General features: G+C 45.5%; 1 protein-coding gene across 2 annotated transcripts in view; it reads left to right on the top strand.

Annotated features, from left to right (window-relative positions):
• The window catches only part of EML5 (EMAP like 5), a 328,115-nt gene that overhangs the window by 171,925 nt on the left and 135,578 nt on the right, over window positions 1–20,612 (top strand). For both annotated transcript variants that reach the window (XM_075065608.1, XM_075065607.1), the window contains exon 16: window positions 3,801–3,894. In XM_075065608.1, the coding sequence (XP_074921709.1) occupies window positions 3,801–3,894 (94 nt within the window). The remainder of the gene's footprint in view (window positions 1–3,800; window positions 3,895–20,612) is intronic.

Raw genomic sequence — 20,612 nt, 5'->3', positions numbered from 1 at the left:
CCCAAAATCTCATAAGTCAGATGAGGAGTGCAGACTACACTCTCTTGATGTTACGAGAGTGCTGGCTAAAGTGACTAAAGCATTCCGGAAGTCAACACAGCTCTTTGTTGCAGTGGCAAACAGAATGAAGTGCCTCCCTATGTCTACAGAGAGGATTTCATCATGGATCACTGCCTGCATCAAGTTTTGCTATGAGCTGACAAAGGTACCCTCTACGGTGTCTGTAACTGCTTTTTCTGCTACAGTGCAAGCCTCTTCAACAGCTTTATTGGCCCGGGTGCCGATTTGAGATATCTGCAGGGTTGCTACTTGACATGAACAAGCACTCAAAGAAGAAAAAATGGTTACCTGCCTTTAGTAACTGTTCTTCGAGATGTTTCTCATGTCCATTCCATTAACTGCCCTCCTACCCCTCTGTTGCAGTTATCGGCAAGAAGGAACTGAGGCCGCATAGGGATGGTGGTGCCGCATATACCAGCACATGAGCACAGTACTCCAAAGGACCCCTGAGCTGATCCTACGGATACCACCAAGGCAAAAAATTCTGACAACTGGGCACGTGGGCACGCACACACCTAGCATGGAATGGACATGAGCAACACATCTCTAAGAACAACAGTTGCAAAAGGTTGATAACCGTTTTTTACCTGGAAGTAGCAAATTGCACTTTTTAATGCACTTTATAAATCTTTAAGCTGAGGAAGCAATAGAAGCATCAGCTGTAATTCAAGGAGCTATTGGAGTGGAAAATAATATGGGCACATCTTGTGGTCATTCAACAAAATTAGCCATTTTCCTTTCTATGCAGGTCAAAAACATGCCTCCACAGGTGTACAAAACAAGTCATCTGGCCGTTTTAAATGTATATAAGAAAATAATAGACCTTTCTGATGATCTTTTAATAGCACGGGAGTTTGTTCAAAAATATGATTAATGACATGCTGCTTTGGAAATGGCTAACTAGGTATCAGATAATTGATGTAATACATTGTATCATTTGCAGATTAGTGCAGTTTTTGATTTGCATTCTTTCTGCATCAATATAATCTATTGAAATAACATTCTGAATGGCTAGCTACATTCAATTTGCATTTTTTTAATAAACAAGCAACCTACCTCTACTTTACTTGTAGGCCTGTGCAGTGCAAGGTAGGTCTGATATGCTTCAAATGCAGAACACAAAAAACCCTTCCTGTAGACCTATAAAATATTAGATTGTATATTTTTGGCATTTACTGCGACTGCTATCTGATGCCTTTGTGAAACTGAGATGTATATAGTATTTTTTACATTCTAAGAATGAACAATTTAGTCAAGTATGAGGCATATTAAAGAACTAAGGAGATTTTATAATATATAACTGTTTGTTTTATTTTTCTTTGTGTAGTATAATCCAGTCTGGAGAACTGGCAGCAATTTTGCTACCATTCATCCCCTCCATCTCTCCAACTTTGATTTTGTGGTTGTGCCTATCACATTGTCTTTTGGAGGCATGTTATTAGGCTCTTGGGAATATGAATATTTGGATCAAAACTTTGTAAGGAGTCAGAACCACAGACAACTCTGAGATACTTTGATCACTGAGGCAGTAAAACAAGAACTCAATTCCTGTTCCTTCCATCTACCGTAACTTTGACCATTCTTTATTATGTTTTATTGTTTCTAGGTACTATGCTTATACAGCCCCTCATCATCATAGTATCTAATTATCTTGTTTTGTTTTATTAGTTAAAGTTTATTTTATTAGTAGTTAGTTCTAATTAATATTATCGCAGTTGTGTGAGCCTAATGACACTTCAGTGAATCTCTGGTTCTCTGCTATGGCCTGTCACCATTTTTTATTTGTCTGCTATATCTCTCGGCTAGCCTTTTGTTCAGATTTGTGGTATTTTTGGACCAACAGAAGAAATCAGATCATTTTCGTTGTTATGGGAAAAAATGTTGGTCTCTGACCAATCTACGTGCTGCCTAACATGTCTGGATGAGGGATGTCTGCCCAGCTGGTGCCTGATGTATCAAAATGTTATGCCTTCAATATGGAAAGATGAATTATTACTTTTCTCATCTTCGAAGTGGCATTAAAGGTATCTAAGTCTGACTTCGAAGGACAGTGAGTCTTTACCTTGTTTGTACTCAGCTTCCTAAGTGGAAATTAAAGGATGGAGCCAAAGTTTGTTCATATCTGAGTATTATAAGAAACTGTAAAGACTGATAAACCCAGTGAGTTCAGGATCTTGGGTCTGCTCAAAAGAGAGGAAAGCAAAGAAGAAAAGAAAGAGACCAAGCTTTTTTTTCTTCCTGTTTCTACTCTTAGAATGACAAGAATCGTGGATCTGGTGGGGTGGTTGGCTGGTGCCAGAAGTCCTCCTAGATTCAAGTGATTTCAGCAATTATGATGTTTTGTGTCAGCTACTTCAGATTCAAAAGTTACTGTAGTCCCAGAGCCAGGATCCATCCTTGGCACAAAATGAATGCAATGAGTTGAGAAACTTGAATCATGTCTGTTCCCTGGGAAGGATCTGTCTCTCTCTTCCTTCATTTCCACTCCACCATTGTAGGCAGCCTAGCCTTTGTCCATTAAATCTTTTGAGTTTTCTCTGCCCAGGAAGTTGAACTCTGATACAAGCTGTTGATTCCTTGTTCTCTTGTAGTAGGCCTCACTGCATTCTCAGATGGTATTTGGTTTCACTGGAAAGAATCTGATCTCAGGCACAACTAAAGTGTGTGCTGAGATTGTGCATACTTTTGGATCTTGAGCCTCTGACATTAGAGAATTTTGAATCCTTCTTGGCTCTTACTTTTCAAGATGTTATCTTCTCCCCCAACCCCCCAAAGTTTCCGGGAAAGAAGCTCCGCAGCTTCAGAAGATGTGCACATGCCAGGAAGAGATCAGTCGCAAATGAGCATAAATGCTGCATCTTCTGACTTGGAGTGAATCATGACATACCGGAGTCAGATCTGCCTCAAGATGTTAACCAGAGTCATCAAGATTGGGAATATCTCATAAACTTCCTAGAAGTACCTCTGAGACACTTGTTTAAACCAAATCTGCAGTTACCCTAGAGTTTCTGCTTTGTCAGGGTAGGGAATACTAAACTCAACACAGAGATTCTTGGTGCCCCTCTGTGTTGAGGGATTTTGTGGAACTGGCATCAACACTTGGTAGAGCGGTGTCCTTACCTACCCACCCCTGTCAGCACACCATGGAGGTTTGCAGTGAATTACTTACAGGTGCCTGAGATGGACTTGTTCTCTTTTTAGAAGCCCATCACAGGGAACCTGGGCTCTGACTTCCCTTAAATAGGTCAACTACCATGTTACAAAAGCATATTCTTGAGGATGAGTACTGATATGGAGGATACTAAAGTGAAGTATGCTTCTAATGTAGAGGAACAGGAAGGCAATGACTCTGCTTTAGGTGACCTGACGTATCCCAATTTTTTAAAAAGCTAGCAACATCAATAATTCCTGTGCCAAAATCCTAAAAGACCAAGATTAAAATGTATAACAAAAATAAATGACTAGCCTAAGGTTTTGCACTAAGTTAATGGCAAAGGGAGGATTAGAACTTGGAAATTCTTGGCTTCAAGTCCTATACTCTGTACACCAGACCATCCATATAAAAAATCTGCCTAAATACAACACATCAACTGTGGTTTATCTGTTTGTACATTCTTTCATCTCAAAATACAACAAGTAGTGTTTGTATGATTTATAGTATCTAGTATAATAATTTGATTTCTTGTTATTGCAGAGTAATGCTCTCTACCCACTCTCTTACTATACATTTCCTTTTCTAGCGGATGGCAAACGCTTGGCTTCTGTTGGCATAGATGACAATCATAGTATTGTGCTCTGGGACTGGAAAAAAGGAGAGAAGCTTTCAGCAGTAAGGTAAAAGTTTCAAATTTCATTGTGAAATTTATACCAAAATTAGTTTCAAATGGCAATGGACAGAATGGATACAAAGTGAGAATACTACTGAGATATAAATGAGCAGTTTCTCTTGCTTGTTGATTCCCCCAATCAATGGCTTTTAGCATAGACTTAAAACTTTGTTTAAGGAGAAAAGCTGTGGGTAAAGTAAAATCAACAACCATTGCTATGAAAGTTAAGTGACAAACTCAAGATAAGAAATAAGATATTTGTTCTTACTGGGAGAAAAGAGGTGTTTTATTAACATTTCTCTGATGTGTGAGTAACTGCCCAGTACCTTTTGAAACAGTTCCTTTAAAACTCACTACACACACCTGCATTTCTTATTTCTATATCTTACCATGCCCCCAAAAATTACATAGTCACAGACTGCATACAAGTCCCTTTACAAGCTGAATCATTGGCTGCAAGTGACTCTTCCCCCTCCTTCACCAGTCACAGCTGCACACACTTCCTCACCATTTTTGCAGCACATGCATGCACACTACTTGCCTTTCAAACACCACACACACTCACATGTCTTTCTTTAATGTTCCTGTTCCATGCAGTGTGGTCTGGTGCTTCTCCTTTCTGCAGCAACTGGACTTTGAGGCTCTTGTATGCAGCTGGTGCTGACGCTGTTTTTCTGGGCCTCATCAACCTTCCATGTAGCACCACACTCACCAGATGTACACTTTCAACCCTTCTGCAGATGTTGGTATCTACTTTTCTTTTCCAAAACCTTCTCGTGGTAGGTCTCCAGCAGTGGCTCCCTGAGCCCTTTCCTATGTTGGTACTCTCAGATGACAACTGCTTTCTCCAGAGATTCCCTTTTGTTGCAGGTCCTTACTCCTCCCTCCCCAACCCTCTGCTCAGAAGCTATGCAAACTTGGCTGTGCAGCTGGTAGCTGCTGAACCAGGCCAGCCTAGCCATCCTCAAATAGTTCAAGTTTTATCTTTAAGATAGTAGTTCAAGTAGTTGGTTCTTGCTAGCAGGTCACCTGGCGAGCTGACTAGGAGGCTTCATATGCTTGTCTCTGACAATCCTTAGCAGTTGCTGGTTCCTTATCTCTTAATGATCACTTGTGGGGAGAGGAACATAGTCTTTCTGTCAAACTAGATTATTCAGGCATGAATATGCCTTCTTTGTCAATGGATCTTAATAGTTACTGTCCTCACTTGCTCCTGAGGTCCCTTGATGAATCAGGAAAGAGTCTTCTCCTACAGTCATTTGACACAGTTCATTCAGGTTTGATTCAGTAATATTTATGATGATAATAATTCTCCCAAATCAGCAGATGCTGTCAGAATTTTTGGAAAGTTCCCCAATCTTCAGTGGTTCTATATATATTTGTATATGAGGCATGTGACCCTTGTGCCAAAGATGACTTCAGTTCCAAGAATTATTGGACCCACCACCAGCTATATTTTTCTTCAAGGAGCGTCCCTGTGAGTGCTTCACGTTAGGTGTCTTGATGCCCTGAACTTGTAATTGAAGATTTTTGGTAGCAGTGCCCGGTTGGGCTGCGCATGCGCTGTAGCTGTCTCACGCCGCTGCGAGTAGTTACACAGCAGCGCACAGCCAACCGTCCTCCTGTTCCTTCTCTACCATCTTTGGCAGCACCTTCTCTTACCTCATATAAGATTTATAGTAGCTAGTTCATAGTGATAATGTTAGCTTAATTGTCGTTAGCTTCCCTATCCCCTTACCTTACTCTAATTTCTTTAATTTTCACACACAAAAAAGTCTCCCTTTACCTTCCCTTTCTACCCCTGTTTCTCCAGCAGGTTTATCCCTATTTTTGTCTAAGAGACCGACTCTCTCGGGCATGCCCAGCTCACCTGGTTTTAAATGCTGCCTGACTTGCAAACTCTCCATACTGGTCTCTGATGGCCAGGCTCAGTGTGTCCACTTCCTCGGTGAGACACACATTACTCAAAAGTGCACACATCGCAGAAAGCTGACAGCCAGGACAAGAAAAGTCAGAGTTCTCTAACTGAAGCTCTTCATGGTGGAGAAATCCCTCAGGCCAGTCTCTGACCCCAAGTCCAGGCCACCCCCTGGCAATGGTTGCTCTTCTTCAGCAACAGCTGCCAAAGAGCCTATTCCTAGAAAGGTTACCAAAAAGCAGTCACGGACATCCCTGCACGGAGAATCATCTAAAGGAAAGCGATCTCCAACTGAAAAATCTGCTCTGGTATCGATGGCACCAGCTGACTACTCCTTGCAGATCAGCCCCCCCATCTCTAGTGGTGAAGAAGAAGAGGATGAAGCAGTAATATATATTGCTTGCCACTCCTCACCCAAGCCAGGACCATCTCATCACCAACCACTCGTGGATATATGTGGATGTGGTCACCTATGGACACCACCCCCCATACCATTCACCATTCCCACCTAACTGGTCATACTGGGATCCATGGGCAATGTATAGGGCCCAAAACTACAGCTCTCCTAGCTCCCCTAGGTCCAGAACAGCCAGGTCTCCTTCATCAACTGTTCTGGCACCCTTGGAAACACAAGAGGAAGACACTGAGGAACCTGAGTATATAGCTGAACATGACACTTTTCTGCCTACTCACCTCTCTTTGTTGTCACTGGACGAAACCATAAGGCCACGACCCCCCCACTGTGGGGGATGATTTCAAATCTTTTCAGTACCTTTTCAAAAGGGTTGCTGAATCCCTAGACATTTCATTGGCTCAGCTACCAGAAGCCCAGCATAAGCTCTCAGACATACTCCAGGCATACCCATCAGCAAAGATAGCTCTGCCAATTAATTATGCAATCATGGAGCCTGCAAAAATAATCTGGCATATATCTTCTACAGCACTACCCTCATGTAAAAGATTCAACAACAAATATTATGCACCAGAAAAAGGGGCTGAGTTCCTATTTACACACCCCATGTCAAACTCCTTAGTGGTGGAGACAATGAATCAAAGGGGAAAACAACACCAGTCCCAAACGACCCCATACAATAAAGATTGGAAAAGACTTGACCTTTTTGGGTGGAAAGGTTATTCCTCAGCTACACTTCAGTTCCGCATAGCCAACTACGCAACCCTGCTGGCCAAATATACATGCAATCTGTTCTCCAAAATATCAGCTTTTACTGAAAATGTATCCAATGACAAAAAAGAACAGTATAAGGCAAACATTTCTGAGGGGTCTCTTATTGTCAGGATGGCCTTACAGGCCTCCTTTGACTTTGCAGACACGGCAGCACATTCCATCGCAACATCTATGATCATGTGCTGTGCATCTTGGCTCCACCTCTCCAAGTTCCAAAGGGAGATCTGGGCGACCGTTGAAGACTTACCCTTCGAGGGTCAGAAACTTTGCAGACAAAACGGATGTCTCATTGCATACCCTAAAAGACTCAAGGATGACCTTAAAAACCCTTGGCATTTACATATCTGCAAACAAAAAGGAACAGCAGGTTTTACAATCAGAGATTCTTGTCTACGCCATACTCTCAGCTCCAAAGACAATATGACCAATGACGTAAACAAAGAACAGACGTTGGCAGAACGAAGATCAACCTTTGAAGTCTTAATAATCCACCACTACACAATCATTTTGAAGGTGTGGTCGAGGGCACGAGACCTCCACACACTGTTACTCTGGAACCAGAAAAGGTCCCCTGCCTATTCGGAGACTCTGTCACCATACTACTCAGTCTGGAACAGCATCACAACAGACAAATGGGTTTTAGGGATTATCTAAAAGGGCTACTCTATCCCCTTTATTTTTGTGTCACCTACCCATCCCCCTTTCCTGTTCCTCTTCAGAGATCCCTGTCACGAGTACCTGTTACAACAGGAAATAAACCACCTTGTACATAGATGCCATGGAACCTGTACTGTCGCAACACAGGGGAAAAGATTTTTATTCACACTACTTTCTAACTCAGAAAAAGACCAGTAGGCGGAGACCCATCCTGGATTTACAAAAACTCAACAAATTCATGAGAATATATCAAAATGGTGACTCTAACCACAATAATTCCAGCATTAGAGAAGGGAGATTGGCTCTTGGCCCTTGACCTACAGGATGCTTATTTTCATATTAATATCCACCCGTCACACAGAAGATTTTTGAGATTCACCCAAGAGAAACAGCATTTCCAATGCAGAGTACTACCCTTTGGCCTATCCACTGCCCCAAGGGTTTTTCCCAAGGTTTTCACTGTTGTTGCAACTCAATTCCGCAGACACAGAGTAAGGATATTTCCATACTTGGACGACTGCCTCATATGGGCACCAACATGGCAAGAAGTTATAAATGCCACGCAGAGCACAATAACCCTTTTCACGAATCTAAGGTTGCGGACAAATACGCAAAAGTTTACACTGGTTCCTGTCCAAAAGTTGGAATTCACAGGCGACTATCTCGACTGTCTAACAGCAACAACAACATTACCCCAACAATGCTTCCTCACTGTAGTCAATCTAGTTTCAATGTTGAGGGACAGTCCACAAACATCTGCTAAAACGTGTTTACGACTCTTGGGGCACATATCAGCAACAACGTTTATGGTCAAGCATGCCAGACTCTACATAAGATGCTTGCCAGGTCTGGCTTTGAACAGTGTATATACCGCCAAATAGCCTCTCAACAGATGCCTCACAATACCACGCAGAGTAAAAAACTCATTAACGTGGTGGATGCAATCAAGGAATGTCTGCCCTATCCAACAAAGAGCTCCAACCCTGACAATCATGATAGACGCTTCCCTAATAGGTTGAGCGGGGGGCACATCTACTCAACAATATGGTTCAAGGCTGCTGGTTCCCAACGGAGTCCAACCTGGACATAAACACACTGGAGCTAAGAGCAGGCCGAAATGCATATGACCACTTTCTCCCTCTAATCAAGAACAGTGACCTTAAGATCCTCACGGACAATATAGCTTGCATGTTTTATACAGTATAAACCACCAAGGGGAAGCAGAATCACACTTCCTATGTACAGAGGCAATGTGCGTTTGGAATTGGTGCATCACCAACAACATAGAGATATCGGCATCCTATCTGCCGGGATGTCAGAATACAACAGCAGATGTACTAAGCAGGGATTTTTCACAAACTCACGAGTGAGAGATGGACTCTGGAATTCTCAAATCCATATTCAAACTATGGAGGTTCCCCACCATAGATCTATTCACAACAGCTCAGAATGCCAAGTGCCCACAATATTGCTCCAGAGCTGGACTGGGACACCACTAGGCAACACTCTCATTATCAAATGGAAGGTGCCACTGATGTATGCATTTCCTCCAACCCCACTCCTAAGCCACGTCATTAAGAAGATCAATCAAGACAAATCCAAGGTCATTCTCAGAGCCCTCACATGGCCTGGACAAATGTGGTTCCCATACTTTGTCAGAGGGCAGTGAAACCGCCTCAAAGCCTTCCCTTAGTACCTCACCTTCTATCATAAGATGTGGAACACATCCGTCACCCCAAACTTGCAGTACTCCACCTCAAGTCCTAGTTACTCCATGGCTGACTTGGGTTGAGAAGGCCTATTCAGAGGAAGTAAGAGATATTACTGAACAGTCAGAGGCTAAGTACAAGGAAGACATATATCCATAAGTGGAAACAATTCTGCACCTGGTGCGAAGATAAACAGATGTTACCACAATCATCCCCCCAACCGAGGATCCTGAACAATATACTAGGACTTAAAAAAACGGGGCTATCCACAACCTCCATCAGAGTACACTTGGCTGCTATTACCTCCTTCCGTGACAAGGTGGACAGGATCACCATATTTGCTCTCCCGACAATTAAGCGCTTCCTTACAGGCATTGAAAACACTTATCCCACTGTGACAGGGTGCTGAGCAGAAATACTGCAGAATCAGCCCCCTTCCACACCAGCCCCATTTAAGTGAATAAAGTGGAGCTGGCTGGAAAGAACCTGCCCAAATTGAGGAATGAGAGCCAGCTGCCAGCCCAATTAGCCAAAGGCTATATAAGAGGCTGAGAAGAAGGAAGCCAAGATGTTGGGATGGAGGAAAGTGAGGAGGTCTAGGCAGGGAGAAAGCCCTTCCCTCCTGAGTTCAGTCGCAAGGAACCGAGAGCTTTGTAAGCAGTATGGTAAGAAGATGGTGGGAGCACAAACTTGTAAATAAAAGCACCAATGGTTCCTGAACCCCAGTGTCTCTGAGTGACTTTATCTGAGCATAGCAGAGGCAGGAACCAGGAGGGCCAGCTGTGCTGTGTTACATCCACAATAAGAAACCCTACACTCATGTGGGACCTCAGCCTTGTTCTACGTGGCATCCTATCTGCCGGGATGTCAGAATACAACAGCAGATGTACTAAGCAGGGATTTTTGAACCCCTTGCAAGCTACTCTTGTTCCACTTATCCATGAAGATGGCTTTCCTTATTGCCATCATGTCCACCAGATAAGTGGGAGAATTAGGTGCCCTAATGGCCAACCCACCTTATACAACATTCTTTAAAGATTAAGTAATCCTATAACCGCATCCTAAATTCGTACCCAGAGTCGCCTCCCCCTTTCATTTAAACCATTTACTTACCTTTATTTTTTCCTAAGCCACATGTGAGCAGGAGGGAGGCCTCACTCCACGCATTGGATGTTCGCAGAGCAATAACTTTCTACAATGAAAAAACAAAAGCATTTAGAAAATCACCTAGACTATTTGTTTCTATAACAAAACGCTTGATGGGTCAAACCATCTCAAAACAGAGACTATCCAAGTGGATATCAGGATTTATCCATTTGTGCTACCAAAACAGCAATCTACAATCTCCACCAGGAGTTTGCACGCACTCCACCAAAGCACTGGCAGCATCTGTGGCCTTTCTCAATAATGTCCCTATGACTGACATTTGTAGAGCAGCTACATGGGCATCAGTCCATACTTTCACTTAAAACTATGCTTTAGAACAACAATCAGCATCAGATGCACGCTTTGGACTTACAGTGTTATCCACTGTCAATAGACCAACTCTGAAGCCCTTCTCCTCCACTGAGGGGCGCTGTTCAACAGTCACCTAAAGTGAAGCAACGACAGGGACACTCTTCAAAGAAGAAGAGAGGGTTACTCAGCTTGTGCAGTAACTGAGGTTCTTTGAGATGGTTGTCCCTGTGGGTGCTCCACTAGTGTCCCACTTCCTCTCTACTTCTGAGTTTCAGGCCAATCCTCTGAGGTAGAGAAGGAACAGGGGGATGGTTGGCTGCCCACCACTGTGTAACCGCTTGAAGTGGCGCGAGACAGCTACACTGTGTCTGCAGCCCCACTGCTACCAAAAATCTGAAACACAAGCGCAGAGCTTCAAGACACCTGAAGTGGAGCACTTGCAGGGACAAGCATCTTGAACAGCCTCAGTTACAGAACAAGGTGAGTAACCTTCTCTTACAGTAACTAGTCCAAAAACTTCCTGAATAATTCAAAATGCTGATCTAGTGTTTAAATGTGAACAATTAAATGTTCGCTCAACAGTATGTTTTCAGCAACCGGAAAAACAAACATGGTTCATATTTCCACTTTCCCAATTTTAATGCGCAAAATAGTTTTCTCTATTTCGCAGTTCAGATAATGTTAGCAACTCTAACTCTAAGACACAAAATCTGGGTGACAGTTGCATGCTTTCATTCCACAACAGAAGGGTCCTGGGATCCTGGATAGGACAAATATGAATTTTTTTATTCAGTGCCTATTGTGCACACAACATTGAAGCTCTTCATGTGTTCTTTCCTGGATCCAACTCTGCCTTTCAGTCAGGAGAAGTACAGTCTTTCTAAATTTCTGATGTCTTTTGCCTCAGGCACATTGGATTCTGCTTTTTGTCATAATTTGGTACATATTTTCTCAGAACTTTGGCACATTGCTTTATGTGCCACCCATTAATATAGAGCCTTTTTACCATATATATGTGTTTTCTTTTGGCTAGCACCTTAGCTCTTTTGCATTGTTATTCTCACCACTCCAAAGCCAAAGCTTGTTAGTTGCTGAACTGTAAGTAATAAAGACATCTTTCTCATTCCTACACCTGTCTTGGTGCTCAGCACTTGTTTCTTTTGGTCTGATGTTCCCTTTGGTGCACTGGTAACACTTTTCTTTTATTTCAGGTATGCAGACAGGGAGTTTAAAAGACTGCTCTGCAGTTTCAAACTTGGCCAGTGTGGCAAAACAGTATTTAAAACTGATGGCCATGTTTGTTATATTGTCTGCATTGGCATCATTCATGATGTTCAGGGGTACTAGATATGTCTAGAAATGTAATACCAAGTGCTGAGGAAACATGGGGAGGTCCAACAAGCTCTCCTTCAGGTACCTTAGGAAGGCACAAGGCTGGCCTGGAGTGCCAAAGCCTGAGTCAGTCAAAATTTCAGAGTGGCAGGGCCCAGTGCCAGTTTTGCCTGACATTATTGCTGACCTGGCTTGGTATTTGAAGGAGATGATACTGAGCTCATTGGATGAGGTGATGCCCCCCCTACAGTTGGTTCTCAGAAAGTCTTCCAAATTGTGCTCCTCATTCTCAAGAATGTTCATAGGCTTCTCAATATGAAGAAGAGATGCTACAGGGAGTCTTGTCCCCCCTGACAAAGAGAACCTTAAAGCCATGGCCATTGAGTAAAAGAAGGAAGAGGATTTTATTCTACATACTTTCAGGCAGAAAAAAGATGGGAAATCTCTGGCCCTTCTTGGATCTCAGGGAACTGAATCAGTGTCAGGTCAAAAAAAAATTCTAGATAGTTACCCTGGAAGTCACTACAACTCTCTTAGATGAAGTTTAATTGCTATGTGCTCTAGAACTGAATGCTTGCAAGCACCTTAGAATGCTGTTCAAGCGCTCAGATATGAGCTAAAGGAACATCACTTCCTTCATTGTCTTACCTCTTGAATTGGTGTCTATTCTGGGTATTGTCACAAAATTCTTGCTGAAAGTGGTTGCCTGCCTGTCCAGTTTGGGAGCATGCACATTCACTAAGTTGGCTGATTGGTTGATTAAGGACCCAACTTTGAATCATGTGAAAGAACAGTCCATATCACTACCAGAATAGAGTCACTAGGATATGTGATAAACTGCCCACATTTTCAACAGTCCCCCGCAGACAACTGAAGTATACAGGAGCCCCACTGGACAGCTCAAATTAATTTTCTTTCTCTAGAATAGGATCGTAGACATTCCCAGTTGGGCGCAATGGATCAACAAGAGATCTAGCAGGTAACAGTTTAGACAATGCTACTAATGTTGGGTCTCATGGCTGCAACGCTATTCATGCCTATGAGTAGGAGCCTACCAAATTCACGGTCCATTTTGGTCAATTTTACGGTCATAGGATTTTAAAAATTGTAAATTTCCTGATTTCACCTATTTAAATCTGATTTTTCACAGTGTTGTAATTGTAGGGGTCCTGACTCAAAAAGGAGTTGTCGAGGGGTCGTCATGTTATTGTAGTGGAGGTTGTCGTGCTTCTACCCTTACTTCTGCATTGCTGCTGGTGATCATGCTGCCTTCAGAGCTGGAGAGCAGTAGCTTCTAGCCGGGATCCCAGCTCTTAAGGCGGAGCTGCTGGTAGCAGCAGTGCAGAAGTAAGGATGGACTGGTATGGTATTGCCAACGTTCTCGGCTGCTGTCTGCTGAGCTGGACCCTCACTCAGTCAGCAGCACCACCGTCCAGCCGCCCCACTCTGAAGGCAGCAGCACAGGAGTAAGGGTGGCATGGTATGGTATTGCCACACTTATTTTTATGCTGCGGCTGGTGGGGGTGCTACCTGCAGAGCTGAGCGCCCGGCCAACAGCCACCTCACTCTGGCCACCCAGCAATGAAGGCAGTGCAGAAGTAAGGATGGTAATACGCCCCCCTAAAATAACCTTGCGACCCCCCTGCAACTCCCTTTTGGTTCAGGACCCCCAATTTAGAAATGCAGGTCTACCCCATGAAATCTGTATAGTCGAGAATAAAAGTACACAAAAGACCAGATTTCATGGGGGGACACCAGATTTCGTGGTCTGTGACGCATATTTCATGGCCATGAATTTGGTAGGGCTCTATATATGAGTAAGCTCAGCAGACCCTGCAGTTCCAGTGACTTTCAGAAACTTTCGCATCTCATCTGATGGCAGACAGTCTCCAGGCTACTCTGACCTGTTGACAGTTGAAGAACAATCACCAATTACAAATTGACTTTTTAAAATACCTTCTCTGCAAACTGTAGGAGCCACAGATGTACATAGTTCTTTTCTGTAGTTCTAGTTAGCATTCAAATTAATAGTTCTTATAGTTGTGTATATAGTTAAAGAGGATCGGGGGCTCGCTCCTTCTCCCCCAGTACCGGGGCCCATGCCCGGTTCACCGGGCTTCAAACCTTCTGCGGCCTGTCATCGGCCGATGCCCACAGGAGACCCGCACGACTCCTGTTTAAAGTGCCTAGGCGAATCCCACCTTGTGGACAAGTGCCGAATCTGCAAGGCGTTCAAGCCGCGGACAAAGAGAGCGGGATATTCCCCTGAAGCAACTTTTGATGGAGGCAGCTTTAACTCCTCCATCCTCGGCACCGACTCCGTCACCGGGAACAAGTGCCTCTTCTGCACTGGACCACCCGGCACCAATAAAGACTCCTCGTCACCACCCTTTACTGGCCCAACCCTCCTGCCGGCACCGCTCCCTCTCTCCGAGGAGCAAGAAGCACAAGGCTCCTGCGGCACCTACAGCTACACCGCAGTCAGAACGTATCTCCAAGACGGACCGCCCGGCACCGTCAAGTGCCGCGGCACCGCTCGTCTCTGTCAAAGTTAGAATCAGGACTCACAATTTGTCAGACCACTCTGTTTATTAGCGCAGCGCTTCGCCAATAACATTCAGAATATGTGAGTGGCCATGCAAGGCCTAAACAGTCTTATTTATACAGATAAAAGAGCGGGAATTAGACAAAGGGACAAAGAAAGCAAAAATAGTAAAAATCACCTGGGGCACAGCATGCATATCCCACTTCCTTACTAACTGTTATCAATCTAAGGCTAATACTTCACCAATTGCCCTTAAACAGTGCAATTATTCTGTGCTAATGTCTGTATTCCTGACACCTGGATTGCAGAATTTCAACAATTTTGCTTAAAGGTACAGACAACATTTCTTTAATTCTTTCTGTTCTTACAATATAATTCATTCTACTTTCACAATCCCTCCTTTTGGTCAGGCGTACGCCATGACCAACCATCACTGGGTTTCAACCGTTCCTTATCTCTTTGTTCATCAGTGATATTCAAAATCATCGTATTAGCACTCTGTTTTGGGGCAGTCATCTGGGTGACACAATTCTGGATACAACAGGAGATTAACTGAAAGCATACAAAAATCACTAAGATTCCAAACAGGATAGTTAGGGCTCCCTGAAACAACCAGCTTCCTATGCCAGAGAAATTGAACAGGTTACTTAGCCACTTCCATAAAGAACTAGGCTCTTCATGAGGAAGATATGCGATTTGTTCTAAGTGGCTAGCGCGATCTATTACCTCATTGGTGTTGTCAGGTATAAACACGCAACATTCTTTCCCAATGAGAGCACAGGTCCCTCCTTTGGCCGCCAGCACTATGTCTAATGCCTGACAGTTCTGGAGGGCCACCTGTCTGATCACCCCTGTTTCTTTGGCCAGGGCTCTTAAACTTTCTCTGGTTTCATTTGCCATTATTTCAGCCACTGCTTGTAACCTTAGGAGTCTTTTTGCATGGTGTATTACTCCCCCAAGTGGGATAAAGGAAGTGCCAATGGCCTCTTCCCAAGTTAAGGGGCTTATGTTATGTATATACCATTGGGCACCTGTTAAGTCCCTTCTTTTTCGCCTGAAATTACGGAGGGACTCTAGTACTCGGAATGGTGGGAAGAGTTGGGCTGGATAACAGATACCTGACGAGAAAACACGCCTTGGAACTTGGTGGAAGGGTCCTCATCAGGTACTGCTTACTACCCAAAAAGCTGTTAAGCTACTGCATTCGCGCGTGGATCAGCTTCACAGTGTAAGAGAGACCCTCCCCGGCAAACGGATCAACACCTCAGGACTGCCAAGCAGTTTGACCCTCCAGAAGCCAGACGTAGAGGAACAGCCTGCAATACCTTACAATCTACCGCTCTCGTAGGGTCCCAGAAGCAACGGAAACCTAAAGCAAGGCCAAGAAGCAGCAAGAAAGTGAGCCTAGCACCTGACTGCCTGGTGACATAAAAACCGCAACTGCGGTTCCCTCAGTTGGGTTGTCGAACCAGAAGGCCTTGCCTCCAAATGCACCTCTGGTGGTGCCTGTTCCTTGCTGCTGTATCTTAAGATTCTGAAGCCCACCAGCTGACAATGATTTTAGCGCGCCAGATGTGGATAGCCAGACCCTAACATTCTAAAATGCTGGGTCTGGAGCACATCCAGCCCCACTCTCCAAGCTGGTGTTCCTGTCCTGGCCTATTTCCAACTCAAATTCCCCAGACCTTATGGGGGACCTCATCCATTAACAAAATATGAACATTAATGACATTGCGGAAACAGTGAGAATAAATGTAGCTAAATGGGATAATGTGGTGGGGAAAAGTCATTCGGTGGTTGGGTGTGTATGGGACAGGGCTGAATGGGAAAGGGCGTTGCCTTCAGCATATTGTGGCAAATGGTGTATGGGACTATTCAACAAAACAAGAATGGGGGCTGGGTATGGGGTATGGAATTTTCTCTCAACCGGGACAAACAGAAAAGATCAATCTCATGTTCCCCCTACAGTAATCTAGTAAAAATAATTACAATCTTCCATATGCCATACAAACACTACCCACTGTCCTCGTAAGGAGGATTACCCTGTGCCTTGGAGATATTACTCTCATTTGCAGATTACTATGTAACAAATGGATGCAATCGACCCTCCCAGCCTTAATAGGCCTCATTGTTTGTGGAACCAACGCTTATACTGTATTACCGCTAATGGTCAGCGAGGTTCCAAGGCGTGTTTTCGATGGTGATGCGTACGTAGACCCAGTCACCTGGCTCAAGGTTGTGGCAGGAGTCAGAGGTGGGTTCCGTCGGCCAGGCGGCTTGAACCTGTGAATGGAAGTGACTTACAGCTTGCATTAATCCCTTGCAATATTGAAGGAGCGTACTGTGAGTCAAATTCAAGTCTGGGACTGGAGTAATGGTAGCCACAGTTCGCATAGGGCGTCCCATAACGATTTCAAAAGGACTCAGTTTATGCCTTTGGGATGGAGTGGATCGCATTTCCATAAGGGCTAGTGGTAAAGCTGCTGGCCAGCTTAACCCTGTGGAGTCACAAATCTTAGCAAGTTTATTCTTAAGTACACCATTTCGCCTTTCCACAGCACCTGCACTTTGTGGGTGGTAGGGACAGTGCAGCAGGTGTGTGACATGTAATATACGATCCAGGTGTTGCACAATTTGTCCGGTAAAGTGTGTACCCGGTCACTGGACAGAGTGGCAGGAATTCCCTTGGCAGGCATAATATGGTTTAACAAACATTTAGCAACGGACAGTGAGTCAGCCTTGCGACAAGGAAAGGCTTCAATCCAACCAGAAAATAAACATACCATAACCAAAATAAATTCAAATCGTTGACACTTAGGCATTTGTACAAAATCAAGTTGCCAATGCAAGAAGGGTGCTTGGGGCAAGCCCCGGAATCCCTGAGCCACTTTTACAGGTTTACCAATATTGTGGCTTTGGCAAGTGGTGCAGGCGGCACAGTGGCGGGCTGCAAAAGAGCTGAAATGGGGAGCCCACCATCCCGCCTTAGTTAGAGCAGAGACCATTCCCTCCTTTCCGACATGCGAAACACCGTGTAGCAGGGCGGCCAGCGATGAGTAGAATGAAAAGGGGCCACAAAGGCACCAGTGGGCGAACGCCAAAGGGAATCAGGATGTAGAGAGCAACCCTGGGCAACCCAGGAGTCTTTTTCGGTTTCTGGGGCAGAGTCCTGGAGCAGGGTGAGGTCAGTGAGGGACGGTGGTGGTATAGAAACAGAGAGGGAACCTAGAAATGCATCTGGGGAAGGTTCTATGGCAGCAGCATGTTTAGCAGAGGCATCAGCAAATGCGTTACCCTTAGCAACATCAGTGTCTGCCATCGAGTGCCAGGGCACTTAACAATAGCCAGGGCAGAGGGAAGTAAAACTGCATACAGGAGAGCAGCGATATAGGGGCCGTTCTTAATAGGGGTACCGGCAGATGTAAGGAAACCCCGAGCTTGCCAGAGGGTGCCAAAGTCATGTACAACCCCAAAAGCATAGCGGGAGTCAGTGTAAATGGTGGGCGGAGCGTCCCTCCGCCAAAAAGCAGGCACGGGTAAGGGCAACTAATTCAGCAACTTGTGCTGAGGTTACAGAAGGTAAAGGCGCAGCTTCTAGGTTTCAGAGAGTGACACTACAGCGTATCCTGCAAGGAGACGACCTTGGTTGTCTCGAAAACAGAACCATCAGTAAACAAAACAAGGTCAGAGTTAGGAGAGGGACATCAGAAAGGTCAGAGCGGGACGGTGATAGCAGAGACAGTTGCAAGGCAGTCGTGAGGATCACCGTCATTAGACAAAGGAAGGAGAGTGGCAGGATTTAACTGAGAACAGCGCTTTATAGTGATATATGAGGCCGACAGCAGTAGAAGTTCATACCTGGTAAGGCGAGCGGAGGAGAGGTGGCTTGTATTGCGTTGTAATAGCAGAGTTTCTACAGAGTGAGGGACCATAAGAGTAAGGGGGGAGCGAAGGACAAGGGATTCAGACATTTCGACTAGGCGTGCTGCGGCAGCCACAGCACGCAGGCAGGGGGGCAGGCCTTGGGCCACAGGGTCCAAAGTGGCAGAGAAATAAGCTACTGGGCGGTTCTTGCCTCCGTGCACCTGAGTGAGAACTCCAAGTGCACATCCAGATTGTTCATGGCAGAAAAGGGTAAAAGGCTTAGAATAGTCTGGCAGCCCTAAAGCGGGGCAGAAGCCAAACTTGTTTGAGGGAAACAAAGGCAGAGTCTGCTTCAGGTGGCCATGGCATGGGATTAGGCACAGAGAGTCGAGTGAGTTCCTGTAGAGGTTTTGCAAGGGAGGCATATTGGGGAATCCATTGCCTGCAAAATCCAGCCATGCCCAAAATTTTTGGACCTGGCGTGGAGTGCAGGGTCGGGGAAAGCTAAGGATAGCCTGGACGCGGGTGGGAGAAAGCGTACGGGAACCCTGGAGAGGAGAAAACCAAGGTATGTGACAGAGGTTTGACAGAGCTGTAGTTTAGAGCGAGAAGCCTTGTGTGACCTTTGTTTGCTAGGGCAGTAAGGAGCACTAAAGAATCAGTTTCTGAGGCAGATAACGACGGGAACAGAGAAGCAGGTCATCTACATATTGGACTAGAGTGGACCCGGATGGAAAACAAGGTCAGCTAGGTCTCGGGCTAATGCCTGGGAGAAGTAAGATGGACTTTCCGTATACCCCTGAGGAGCGTGGTCCATGTATATTGCTGTCCTGTAGGAAAAGGCAAAGAGGTACTGGGAGTCAGGGTGAACGGAACAGAAAAGAAAGCAGAACACAAATCAACAACAGTAAAATGAGTTGCAGCTGGTGGGATAGAAGCCAGGATCGTTGCTGGGTTTGGGACAACAGGAAAAGTGGGTATGACAATACGATTAATGGCTCGAAGGTCCTGAACAAATTGCCATGATTTGCCATCAGCTTTTCGAACAGGGAAGATAGGAGTGTTACAGAGTCTGGAACAGGGAACAATAATGCCTTGCTCCTGCAGGGCAGTTATTACTGGAGCAATGCCAGCCTCTCCCGATCCCAGCATGACGATGTAAGGCACCGGTCGACCTCCTGGCACCACGCTGGTCACAGGTCCCGGTCCGCTCCTGGTACCGCCATGGTTCACGGTACCGTTCGCCGGTACCGCGCACAGTTGAGTTCTGTGGACGCAGAGACCTGGTCCAATCAGCTTCAGCTCGTCCGTGGTCATCGCGTCACCCATCTGCCTCCTCACACGCGGACAGCCCCTCCTTCGGGGGTTCAGATGCGCAGGCCCAACCGGACCACGGACCACCTCAGTGGTCTTTTTGGACACTTTGGGCCTATCACCAATCTCAAGGCGAACCAACGGGCCTACCACACTCCGGCAACTCGAAGCGCCGTGCACCAGAGGCCACAGTCAGCAGGCCTCCCCCTGCGGGTACGGAGGAAGACTCCACGCATGCACCTGAACAGCATGATGTTCCAGAAACGGAGATCACCCAGGATGAGGCGTCAGTCCAGGACCCACTCATCCCAGGGGTGTCATCCTCCTCTTCCCCGGATGAGGCGGTAGCAGGCACATCATCATCGGGTCCCCCGCCAATTGATCTCCGAGCACACCAGGATCTTCTGCGACGTGTTGCCCAGAACATTAATCTTCCAGTAGAGGAAGTTCCTGAGGTGGAGGACCCAGTGGTTAGCATATTATCGGTGGAAGCACCAACCAGGGTGGCCCTCCCCTTCATCCGATCTATCCAAGCCAGAGCAGACACCATCTGGCAGTCCCCGGCTTCCATCCCACCCACAGGCAGGGGAGTAGAACGAAAATAGATGGTGCCTTCTAAGGGGTATGAGTACCTCTACGTGCACCCCACCCCCTGCTCGTTGGTGGTACAATCTGTCAACGAAAGGGAGCGCCACGGCCAACAAGCCCCCGCGCCAAAATCTAGGGAGGCCAGGCGCATGGA

The sequence above is a fragment of the Chelonoidis abingdonii genome, chromosome 4 (assembly GCF_003597395.2).
Source record: "Chelonoidis abingdonii isolate Lonesome George chromosome 4, CheloAbing_2.0, whole genome shotgun sequence".
NCBI lineage: Eukaryota > Metazoa > Chordata > Testudines > Testudinidae > Chelonoidis > Chelonoidis abingdonii.
This window is presented reverse-complemented; position numbering and strand designations above follow the sequence as displayed.